Source organism: Typopeltis vanoorti, chromosome 3 (genome assembly GCF_054136105.1).
Source record: "Typopeltis vanoorti isolate ZY-2024b chromosome 3, IOZ_Tvanoo_1.0, whole genome shotgun sequence".
NCBI classification, from domain to species: Eukaryota; Metazoa; Arthropoda; class Arachnida; order Uropygi; family Thelyphonidae; genus Typopeltis; species Typopeltis vanoorti.
The window spans coordinates 69,870,032-69,883,357 of record NC_143551.1 but is presented as its reverse complement, the minus strand read 5'-3'; the positions used below and the strand labels follow the sequence as shown (position 1 = coordinate 69,883,357).

At 37.1% G+C, this 13,326-nt stretch overlaps 1 protein-coding gene across 4 annotated transcripts in view; it reads left to right on the top strand.

Annotated features, from left to right (window-relative positions):
• Window positions 1-13,326, top strand: part of Mi-2 (chromodomain-helicase-DNA-binding protein Mi-2 homolog) — a 692,327-nt gene that overhangs the window by 398,751 nt on the left and 280,250 nt on the right. For all 4 annotated transcript variants that reach the window (XM_090390662.1, XM_090390660.1, XM_090390659.1 and 1 more), the window contains one exon: window positions 2,715-2,770. In XM_090390662.1, coding sequence (XP_090246788.1) covers window positions 2,715-2,770 — 56 coding nt within the window. The remainder of the gene's footprint in view (window positions 1-2,714; window positions 2,771-13,326) is intronic.

Here is a 13,326-nt window from a genome sequence, read left to right as displayed (position 1 = left end):
AGAACTCCATGGTGGACACAGGAAGTTAAAGAGACGGTGAAGGAAAAGAAGAAAGCATATCAAAAGTTCCTGGCAAATAAGTCAGTTTGTGCTCTTAGAAAATACAGAGACAAATGTAAGAAAGCAATGCAGAGTTCTGGTGATTTTTTTCTGAAGTTATCCAGATATAGGGAATGAGGCAATGGATTATTGTTACAAAATATAAGAAAGAAGATTACATACTTTGTATTATATGGATGGTACTGGATTTCAGGAAGTTGATGAAGATTTGGGGGTGATGGTGGACAGAGATTTTATGCTTAGAGGGCATCTCGCAAAAAGTCAGCAAAATGGCCCAAAGGATAACTTGCATGTTGAAGAACCCATTGACAAGTAAAGATAGGAAGGTTATCATCCCTCTTTATAAGTTTATGATTTAGGCATAAGGCTATGACTACTGTATACAGTTTTGGCTGCCTGGTGTTACGTCATTACTTTCTACTATTTTCTTTCTTTATTATCTCAATATCCACTATTGTCTAGCCTATCTTATTTCTATCTAGGGTTATTTCCTCTTCAGATACTGGCAAAATTTGTATTATGCTGCGCCAGCCAGTATCCTATAACAGAAAAGATTCTTGCTCAGGGAAATAATCCTAGATCTTAAAGGCATACACACATTATTTTACTCTTCGTTACAATTATATAGATTTCTGGTACTTTGCAGTCGTGACCTGTAATCTATCGTTATATAACTTCTAAATTCTTCCCGCTAAGGTTCTATTTTTATAAATGGTAATTTGTCCTTACAATCAGGCATATCTAATAAAACATGTTTATTGGGAAATCAAATATTTTACAGTTAAAAGGCAACATATATTCAATGTTAAAGAAATCAGTACATGCAAAATAAAATCAGTTCACTCTAAGTTAGTTCAAAATGCTATATCACATTGCATAACTTGTAATCTCTTTCCTCAAGTTATTCTTAAGTTACACATGTACACATTCTTAAGGCTTTCAATTAAAAGCTCTCAGTAATATCCATTTCATTTTATCAGGTTCAATTTTATTCAATAATATAACTGCTTCCAGACAATCTCTGATAAAGGTTACTAGTTATTTTCGAAAAGGAATTCTTACTAAAGTCCTCTATTAATTGTCCATACTTTATGCTTACACACGTTTTTTCTTCCTCTAACAATTCTGAAACATATAATGAAATATTCTACATTACCGATTCTGTTCCAGACAATATGTTGCTTCCACGTGGTCTGGTTACCTTCTGCTTATTCTGTCTGTGTCAGGCGATGAGCTCAAGCTGTCCATGAATTCTGCTACTGGATACGAATATATTTGCTGCCGCGTCTTAGGGGACTTTCTCTACTCTTTCCGATGGGATATCCAGCGATTGGCACGATTCTGCAAAGCCGATAACTCGCGAACGGCTCTGCACGGAATTTCTTAGGCATCCTCAGGAAAGAAGGCCCGCTGTTTTACATCGCAACCCTACACACATCTCTCATGAGCCACCAAGCAGGAACAAGAGATCAAAATATGGCATGCATCTCCTTATATTCACCATATCTTTTCTGCATGACACTCTTTATTTTATGTCCCCAAGTAAATCCTTTGCTGTTAGGGTGCTGTTCTTGGAAAGCGTGCCTGCATCACCTTCTGCGTATGTTATTGACCCCCGGCATTACGCCGATCTGGGTGGCTAGCACGCAACCTTTGGACTGTTACTTAAAATTGTCTGGAGACTTACTATACACTGGATATCTTAATGAACTAAATAATTTCCTTACACAAATACTATATTATAATACAAATTCTCACTTTGATTTCTAGTTAAACAACAATAAGATCTTAGTAATTTACATACAAAGGAATATATACTTTCACATACAGTAAACAATGTTAATATTTAATTTTAATATTTTAAAATATCATACAGTAAACAAGTTTTCTCTATTTTCTGCTGAAGTGCAGGCCATCTCCTTTAGTTGTTAGTTTTTGCATGTTAAATCCTGAATGAATAATTTCTTCTCAAAATTTTCTCATTCAGGATCTAACACTGGGTTTCTTGGGGATCAGGAGATAATGGAAGCTTTTAGAGATGAGTACCCAAGCCGGTGACAGGTTGTGCAACCCACAAACCTTCAATCTATCCTATGAAGATAGATTGAAGGTTTGTGAGTTTCAGAGTTTAACTGACAGGCAGAGGAGAGAGGATATAATAGTAACTTGTAACTTGCAAAAGGAATTCTATAAGAATTCTACACAAAAAGAAATGTTTCAATACTTGATGAATAGGGAGTGGACAAGGGATTTTTATAAGAGTGTGGTGAGTAAGGGTGTGTGTGTGGACAAGATTCTTTGCTTGGAGAGTCATGAATGAGTGGATTGCCAGAGGTGGTTGTGGTTTCCCAGATGGTTAATGAACTCAAGGGGAGGTATGATAGATATGTATAAATAATGATTAGTGTGAGTCTCCTACAACAAGTCTTTTGACTTCCTAGAGATACTTAAATAATAATGATGATGATAATAATATTTCTGATCATAATTGGTTGAAATTGCTGAAACCTGCTAATTGTTTAAACTATTTTATGAATACTTATATTCTTATTATTGCAATCAGTCTTACAGAAATTTTGGTTGGTTGATAATTGAGAGTAAAATGATTGAATTATTTCAAAATGAAATATAATTATCTTCATTGTTTCTTTCAGAACATTCCAGCAAAGAGTGAGTTTATTGTGCGAGTGGACCTAACGCCAATGCAGAAGTGAGTGGAATGAAATCCATTTGGTGTAATACGATAAAATATGCTTAATTTGAAGTTTGGTGATTATATTATCTGAGCACATGTATATCAGTCTGATTTATTAGTGACCAGAAACTACCTCTCAAATATTCATTGTTGATATACAACAGGCAATGTTGTTCTCTGGAAATTTTATTAGAACATAGACAACTTCATTATATCCATAGTGCAACATTTTAAATGGTTATTACCCATTTGTTATGGTGTGTAATTTTCATGATGGAAAACTTATGATATAAACAATAATTTTTTGTTGTTACTCATAAAAATCGCTGTGTATCTCCTAAGTGTGCTACTAAATGTTGAGTAGTTGAAAGACTAAGAAAGCTCATCAATAGTTCCTTATCAAATTGAAACCTATATATATCTGATTCTTAATTCTCATAGAAAGGCTTATACGTTGGTTATACATGATTAATTCACTTAAGGAATTCAACGTACACTAAAATATAAATTAAATTAAACATTAATATATATTTCCAATATTTCGGCAATGTCACATTGCCATTTTCAAAGGAACTTACAATAAAGACACATGCACGCAGGCACTACATATAGTAAATGAGGATGAAGAGGAAGCCATTGTTTCTCCTAAAAGTCCTGATGGTATCCCCTAGCGGGCTATGTAGGTATTCTTGGCTGTTGGGCTGAAGGTCTCCTGATGTATGTCTCAAAAAAATTTGGGACAGTCTCATGCAACCAAATTTGTTGAGGTTTGGCATGTTTCTTAGGGTTGAGGCTGAGTCCATGAAAAGTCTTTCAAATTTGAACTTGCTACGGTGTATTATTGTGGCTTTCTTCCACCGTATTCTGTGGCGTGTATCCAGAGCATGGTCTGCAACACCAGAGTGGCTATACTGGTGAAAACGGATGTAGTCCTTGTGTTCTAAAATTCTGATATTCTCTGTCCTGCCTGTTTTGTCCAAAGTAGGACAGCTAACAGCTGCAAGGGACCTGGTATACACAAGGTCAGTCTAGGGGAATTGGTTGGTGTTTAACGGAGCGGATAAGGGATGCCAATTTTCTGTATGGTCTGTAACAAGAGGTCAAGTCATGTTTCTTTAAGATTTTGGTAATTTTTTCCGAGGTGCCTCAGATGTAGGATGGATTTAGAGTAATCCTTGTTGTGAATGGGGGGGGGGGGGGGGGTATTGGTTTCAATATTTTTTGGGGGTTGTAGCCATTGGCTGAGAAAGTGTTGAGGATGTGATTTAGTTCAGTGGCTAGGGCATTGTCATTTAAACAGATTATTTTAGCCGTGTTGTATAGTGTCTTAATAACTCCATATTGTTGTGTGTGTGTGGGAGAGGGGGATTGTTGGTGAATGTATTATCTGCCTGTATGGGTGGGTTTTCTATAACAGAGAAAACCAAAGTTCCATCAGGCTGGCGGGTGACTAGTGCCTCTAGGAGAGGGAGGCTGTTGTTTTCCTCTTTTTCCAAAGTGAACTTGATTCTGGGGTGTTGATTGTTTGAGTGTGTTAAGAAGTAGAGGAGTGTATCAGAACCATGTGGCCAAATAGCGAACACATCGTCAACATAGCGAAGCCATATGGTTGGTTTTTGTGGGGCAGAGGCTAAGGCTTTTTTCTTCAAAGGTCTCCATAAAGAAATTGGCCAAGGGTGGGGAGTGGTAATCCCATGGCTGTCCCCTCTCTTTGTTTGTAGAATTTTCCCTGCCAAAAGAAATAGCCTGAGTTCATTGTGAACTGAAATAGGCCTGAGATATCAGGAAGAAATTTAGCTTGGATTAGCTCTAAGGTTTCCTTAAAAAAACTCAGCCCACTTTGAAGTGGGCTGAGTTTTTTATATGTGATGGTGTGTTGCCAGTATAATGTGCGAGTGCTTTGGCCAAATGTTTAGCTAATTTGTGTGGGGAGGGAATCAGTGCCATCCACTACGGGATGTAATGGCACATTTTCTTTATGTAATTTAGGGAGTCCGTAAATATGGCAGTGGGCAGGTATAGAGTTTAAACGGTTTTAATTCGTTAGTAACTTCCAGCCAATAAGTGACCTTCTTAAGGAGCCTATGGAGTTTTCTAATTTGTGAGTTGGTGGGATTGTATTCAGTAGGGAGGTAAGTAGCCTGATCTAATAATAGAGCATTAAGCTTACCTCTGTAGTCCGTTTGGTTGAGTACTACGGTGGCGTTTCCCTTATCTGCTTTGGTGATTACTATTTCTTTGTTTTTCTTCATTTCCTGCAGAGCTTTATATTCACTATTAGTTTTTCACTATTAATTTATTATATGTTGGTTTTTGGTGGTCTTGCTTTGATGAGAACATAAGCTACATCCAGTCTAATATTGTTGCCGATGTGGTTTGGAAAGTGGTGGATCCCGCGTTCAATTTGGATCATTATATCCTCAGCCAGTATTTTTCTGGGAGCAATGCCGAAGTTGTGACCATGTGAAAGCGCGATGAGTGCTGCAGCTTCAACGTAACTGAAGAAAAGTTGACTACAGTGTTGGTTGGAAGTTTTGGTTCGGAGGTCGAGCTCTTTTTTAATTTTTCAAATTTTTTGATATGTCGGCCCCGTATTTTTGCGAATTCTTTATCTGCTGCAGTGCACGAGACATCATATAAAATAGACCAAAGCTCATGATTTAACATATTGTAAAGCTTTTCTTCAAGAACTTTCCAATACATTAAATGATGAGCCTGAATAGCTTTGTTTGCGTCAGCTAGGAGAACTCGCATAGCAGCAATTTTTTCTCGTAGCTGGCGTGGTTATAAATTTGGAGAGCCTTTTGTGAAAAGAAACATGCTTGAATTTCACACAATTTGGGATTACCTGATTATCCCGGCAGCATTTTAGGAAGGTCAGATGATTAATTTGTCTTGATAACTTCAGCTTCATTTTACCGTATTGGCAGGCCCTGCATGCGATGGAATCTCCATGGATAATAGTAATTCTCATAGAAAGGCTTATATGTTGGTTATACATGATTATTAATTCACTTAAGGAATTCAGTGTACACTAAAATATAAATATATTTATATATATAATAATAAATATATATGGACTCCCAAAAATACATAAAGAAAATGTGCCGTTACATCCCATAGTGGATATCATTGATTCCCCCACATACAAATTAGCTAAACATTTGGCCAAAGCACTCATACACTGGCAACACACCATCACACATAAAAAACTCAAAGCCAGCATAGAAAACCCTTGCACTTTAACATACTGTCATAATGGTCAATTATGACGTCTCCTCCTTATTCACAAATGTCCCACTCAAGGAAACCTTAGAATTAATCCAAGCTAAATTTCATCCCAATATTTCAGCCCTATTTCACTTCACAATGAACTCAGGCTATTTTGCTTGGCAAGGAAAATTCTACAAACAAATAGAGGGGACAGCCATGGGTTCTCCGCTCTCTCTCTCCCCACCCTTGGCCAACTTTTATATGGAGACTTTTGAAGAGAAAGCCTTAAACTCTGCCCCCACAAAAACCAACCATATGGCTTCGCTACATTGATGATGTGTTCGCTATTTGGCCACATGGCTCTGATACGCTACTCTCCTTCTTAACACACTTAAACAACTAACACCCCAGAATCATGTTCACCCTGGAAAAAGAGGAAAACAACAGCCTCCCTTTCCTAGACACACTAGTCACCCACCAGCCTGATGGAACCTTGGTTTTCTCTGTTTATAGAAAACCCACCCATATAGGCAGATACATTCACCAACAATCCCTCCCCTCACAACAATATGGAGTTATTAAGACACTGTACAACAGGGCTAAACTAATCTGTTCAAATGACAATGCCCTAGCCACTAAATCACATCCTCAACACTTTCTCAGCCAATGGCTACAACCCCCAAAAAATACTAAAACCAGTAAACCACAACCTTCCCCCCCCCCCCCCTTCACAACAAGGATTACTGTAAATTCATCGCCATTCCCTACATCCGAGGCACCTCGGAAAAAATTACCAAAATCTTAAAGAAACATGACTTGACCTCTTGTTACAGACCATATAGAAACTTGGCATCCCTTATCCGCTCCACTAAAGACCAACCAATTCCCCTAGACCAACCTGGTATATACCAGGTCCCTTGCAGCTATTAGCTGTCCTACTTTGGACAAACAGGCAGGACAGCAAATATCAGAATTTCAGAACACAAGGACTACATCCGTTTTCATCAGTATAGCCACTCTGATCTTGCAAACCATGCTCCGGATACACATCACAGGATATGGTGGAAGAAAGCTACAGTAATACACCGTAGCAAGTTCAAATTTGAAAGACTTTTCATGGAATCAGCCTCAACCCTAAGAAACATGCCAAACCTCAACAAATTTGGTTGCATGAGACTGCCCCAAATTTGGGAGACATACACCAGGAGACCTTCAGCCCAACAGCCAAGAATACCTACATTGCCCGCTAGGGTGCACACCATCAGGACTTTTAGGAGAAACGATAGCTTCCTCACTTCGTCCTCATTTACTGTATGTAGTGCCTGTGTGTACGTGTCTTTATTGAAAATGGCAATGTGACGTCGCCGAAATATTGGAAATATATATATTAAAGTTTAATTTAATTTACAGGGTGTTCGGGATAAATTTGACAGTTTCGTAAGGAAAAAGAAAATCTTCTTTGTATCTATTAAATTTAATGAATTGACAAAAAAACATTACAGGCAGAGTTAATTACAATACTATCAACAAGATTTACTCAAAATAACCACCATTAGCATCGATCACAGCTTCAATTCTGCTTCGGAACCTCGAACAAGCTGATGCTACAGTCTCCCTGGGAAGGGCCGCAAAAACTGTTTTAATTTTATCCATTAACTGGGCTTTTGTATTACTGGAAGTGCGATTGGTGTCTTTTTCAACTGCGCCCCATACAAAATAATCCATGGGGTTAAGGTCTGGGGAGTTTGGAGGCCAAACATTTGGACTGGTGAAGTCGTAGAAATTTTCAGACAACCATTTTTGACTTTTCCCAGAGGTGTGGCAAGGGGCCGAATCCTGCTGCCATACATACGGCCTACCATTGGCTACCCTTGTTAATCCAGGGCTTGACTACAGTTAGCAACTCCACGAACAAAGCCCGAATTCCAATGCCAGGGTTCTTCAACACCTGTTCCTGCAGATTTGCGAGGAATTCTGCTGTACGAACGCAATCAGATCGTCTGCTAGGGATCTTTCTTCTTGCTACATCCTCGTAGTCACCATTGCAAGTCTCTAGTTCATGCCTGATTGTTTTTACTGTATTCAGGGAGCATTGGGCAGCAGTCGTAATATCCTTATTTTGATGGCGGGCACGAATCATCATGATACAAGTTATTCTCTTCCATGATTCAGGTGGGTTCCAGCTATCCATCCTTTCTGACATCTTGTATATGAATGAAGAAGGGTCCAAACTTTTAAATGAAGAGAAGTGTGTGTTAATACATGTAACTTACGGAAAAATATAATTAATTATAAATATGTCAAATTTATCCCGAACACCCTGTATATTTTAGTGTACATTGAATTCCTTAAGTGAATTGATAATCATATCTGATTCTTGTGTAACACTGCATATCTTAACACTACCAGGTTTTTCAGATTTTAAGGAACCCATTTCATAGAGATTTTATGAGTTAAATGAATGCACTGTCAAGATAAAATCAGTATTGAGGAGTGAGGTGAATTCCAACTTGAAATTTTTAATAGAGAGAATAATCGCTGCTAAGTGGATCCCACACTAGCTAGCAGAATACCAGCAAGCAGCTTAGAAGAGAATTACTGCATTGTTTTGAGAATATAAGCAAACATTATCTAAACAGGTTGTTGCCATGGGCACAACATGGATAAAAAATTTTAAACCATAACTGAAAAATCAGTTCTTACGGTGGAAACATCCCACCATTCTTCACTCAAAAAATACCAACATCAATAATTGAAAGTTAAGTTACTGGTAATGGCTTATAACAGTAACTTAACTTTCAATTATTGATATTGATGAGATAGCAAGAGGGTATCTGGAGGGTTGACTGAGGCAGTACCATATCATAAAATGTTTCTGCAAGACATTTTGTGCTTGAAAATTCACAGTGTAAGACCTGATGTGTTCATGTCTATATCTATGATATTGCATTACAGTGCAAGTTCACATGTTTCACACAAAGTACCTGATCATATAGAAAAGTATAGGTGGCAAGATTGCTCTTTACATCATTCTCTATCCTGAATTGAAAGAACTCAAGGAAAGAACTTTTATATCCTTCTGCGTAAGCCCAAGCTGTTTTAAGTCCTCCTAGCTATCTGCACTCCATACGCCATGTAAAGAGATGGTGGCACTGGTTGCTCCATGCTCCTCCTCCCGTATATTACTAACTAGATCTTGGTTATTCTTATAATAGTTTACCTTATTATTATGTCTATAGGCTAGTGGGCATCCTGTTCCCACCACCTGGGCATCAACTACTCAAATGTCACCATCTCTTTTAATCACTAAGTCTGGCTTACGCAAACCCATGGAGGTCTTATAATGTGGTTCCATCGTGGTCTCCTACCTTTGTTCTTAAAGCAGTTGTTCAGAATTGAGACCACAGCGTCATGCCTCCGCACGCGGACCCCCCCCCCATGGGTGGGTGAGGGAGCAACAATGGGCTATATAAGACAATGTCTCACTGTAGTGGCAACCAGCCTACAGTTTGAGTCATCATTACCCCATAGAGCTGTGCAGGCTTGAGTGGGCAGGGCATTGATCCTCGTCCTGATAAAGTCAATATACTTGAACCCAGGGAGGAGTCTGGTGCCATACCTTACCCAATCATGCTGGGGAGGCACCAGATATGACTTTTAATGGAGCACCATTTACAGAACAATGCAGCAGAGATGCCATCTCTTGTGTTCTGTGGGTTCTGACTCAATTAAGGTACCTTGATAATGGATCCAGCCTTTAACCTGCCTAAAGTCTTGTATTAATGGGCTATAGAACACCTCTCTGCAGGTAGGGGAAGAAGATAGTTCTAACTTCGCAATTCTGGACAGGCGTGGGATTGGCCATCTAAGTGATGGAACCCTGAGCCCGTCGTCCTTCACCCTCGCGTGGAAATATACAGTAGGGGTGTCAGGTGGCAGTCAGAGCCATGATCTCACGACTGAACGGATAGCCGTGTCCATTCAGGACAATACCGAGATATATGTCCTACCAACCACCAACTTGTGGTAAAAGATACTGGGAAAGGAGAAACAGTCTTTGCTGGGGCTTGAAAGGACTTTCCTCAAAGAAGCGATCCCAGAGAATTAGAAATATTAAACTTAGTTCTTTGCTTTATACAGATGATGTTTTACTCCTAAACATCTAGTTCAAGTCTCCAAGATTCTCTTACTGAATGGCATAATAGCTCTAACAAATTTGATATGAAACCAAAACTGTGAAAATAGTTTTGGTCTGTTTATTGGAAAACATCAGCTGCATTGAAAACAAAAAACTGTGCCTAAATAGGTTTTTATGAAGATGACATTAAATTTGGAAATGACAAAATAGACAACATAATAAGCATAGCTTTTATGGGTTGTGTATCAGTGTTTAATAACTTGAAAAATATGCACCCAGCTGTGCACACAGTTAAAATTATGAATTAAGAAAATACTCATACAAGGCAAGATATTACAAAATCAAAATATTAAAAAACTTTAAATAACATAGGTTATAACTGATGGTTCTAATTCATATTTAAATAACATATTTTCAACAACTGCAACTGCAATACTTGCTTATAACTACAGTACTCTCTAAATAAATCTATAATCGTCTTTATCCATATACTTGAAAACAAAACTAAAAGTGCACCACTAATATTGATATACTATTAGTTTTCTCTGAGCACATTGTTTTCTGCATGGTTCCATCTCAGCTGTGATTCTTTTACTATAGTTCTAACATTTTTATCATTGCATTCTAGAACCCATATATATGCTTTATCCATTTTTTTTTATCCACTAAAGCTGCTCACTCTATCTGCAACCAGTACTGCTCATATCTATATTAATAATAGTAATAAAATTATCATTTCCATCTTAAAAATGCTTTTATGTAAAACTTCATTTTAGACAAATCAGCCGTGTTCTAAAATTCATCATAGTTTTTTCAGATTTAACCTTGTCAGCTGTGGTAACAATTTAAATTAGATAGTTTCAGTAGCTTATCGTTATCTTTTGACTGAAGTAAGTAAACCAAAGCATTAAAAAATGCTTTGGTTTACTTACTTCAGTATTGGCCTACCATAATTTTTTACTTTATGGAAGTAAAAAATTATGGTAGGCATATAACTTTTCCTTCACACAGTTTTCTCAGTTTTGCTGAAGTGGAATGAACTGCATGCACATGGCACTAAATATGAAAGTAGAGAGAAAGAGGATTCTTGGAACTGCAGAACAGATTAGGGATTCTAATTTTGTGTGTGTGCGTGCGTGCGTGCATGCATGCATGCTTGAGCAAAGATTTTCTTTTGGAGGTTGTGTGCTTTTAGTAAAGATTGTATTTTTTTAGGGTTCTTTATAATGATTTGCTGGAGGTGGTATTTTTGGTGGTTTTTGCATTCTTTTCTGAAGTGTCCCTGACATATGAGAAATGAATTTGCTTGTGGTCATTACTGTTGAGGGAGGATTATTGTAGTTTTCAAATTTTGTTTATAATGAGAAGATGGGACACATCACCTAAACAAGTGTCTCTTATATAATTTAGCTTACTAGATGATGCTTTTTGAGAAGATATCTATATACCTCTCTTGACTACAGCTTTTGTGATATCATGTGTTGTTGAACATGGTTGTATGATCATTGCTGAAGTCTGTGTAATGTGGTTTTTGTTATTTTGAAGGATACAAAGACAATTGGTCATGTGATAAGATTGTATCAAAGTGACAGCATTACTTGTTTTATTTTTGGTAAAGTATGTCATGGGAGTAAGCTGTTAACAGTGTATCTGGGGCAGGTGGCAAATATATCCCTTAAGTAGTATTATCCATACCATGTTTTGACTGTGGTTTTGAAATGACTGTATAAAAATTGGCAAAGAGAAAACCCATGATAGTCTGTGATATGATTATACATTTTTAGTGTATTGAGATAAATTATTTTAAAATGTTTTAAAATTGTCCTGAAGAACTGAGTTTGGATGCATTTCAGGGGTTTTTTTATGCTTTAATGGGAAACCTTAGTATCCAGCAATATCATGTCAAAATTGACCATAATTTCATAATTTAGGTTCAGAATTTGAATTACAGCAAGTAAGAAGAATTCCTTGTGGGAAGGAATATTTGCTTTGTGAAGTGAAAGAATTTTTGCTAGCTACTTAACTAGTTTATACATAGGACTATACTATCAATAGAATTGACTATACTGATACACATTTCTGAATCTTGTGAACCCCCATAATGGAGTTCCAGGATTCATTGTAGAAGGTCACTCTACTCTACACAAATCACTGTCTATACTGCACAATTCTTTGTCTATACTATACACACGTGTTGTGTTTTGTCTGTTAACTGTGCATTCTTTGTCTGTGGGAGGAAAAACCAAACCCTGCTTATACTGTGTGAGAATATCTGACTTGGAAGTGAAAAAGTTGATATAACGACTCCTCTTTTCATGTTGATAACTTAACCTAAGGCTTTTATATATAAGTGTGCATATCATGTTGTTCTTCCAACTGTACTGCAGGGACAAGGGTACTTATACATTTTTGGAGGTCCAGTTTTATAGATAGACAGATGACTTTTTCAATTCCAACTTAATGTGTTAATTTATCTGAAAGATTTAGTTTGTTTTTGACCATAGTGATTAATGCTTGTTCTGTAATTATTGTTATCATCATAGGAGATCTCTCTCTCTCTCTCTCTGGAGATAAACTCATCATTGGAGGTCTGCTTTAAGTCATACAATGCAATTATACCACATCTTAAATCATTCACTGCACTCACTGCCTTCTTAGGCAACACATTCCTCACAAATACACACCACCACTCTCCATGCAAAATGAAACGTGAATGGAAAGATGAAAGATAACATTCAGTATGGGCCATTAAAAATGTAATATAAGAATTTGATTAGCAGTCTCTCTTACTGTGTTGAAAAGGGTTTTAAGAATCCCATGTTATTGTGAGGTGGGAAAGCTGGTGCATGTATATCTTGCTAATTAATTATATTAATGTTTTTTTAACTTCTTGAATTAAGACATTTTGTTTCTATATCTCCACATTCCATGACATTTGGTAGGACAGCTTATATCATATAGCTAAAACAGTAAAATCGTCAGTTTTAAAATAATTAAAAGCTAGGTTGTGCATTTATCTTTTCAGAACTGAAGTATTAGCTTTCTTTATTAAAAAAAAATAAAGTTATACATCCTTCTTGTAATCTATAATAAGTGTATGTTCTTGTAAAAAATTGACTCTGCAAATTTAACCTGTTCTTCTTTCTTGTTTGCATTTACACTGAAGTTGTAATTACATGACATCACATTCCATCCTTTCAAGAAACATATGAAGGAAATG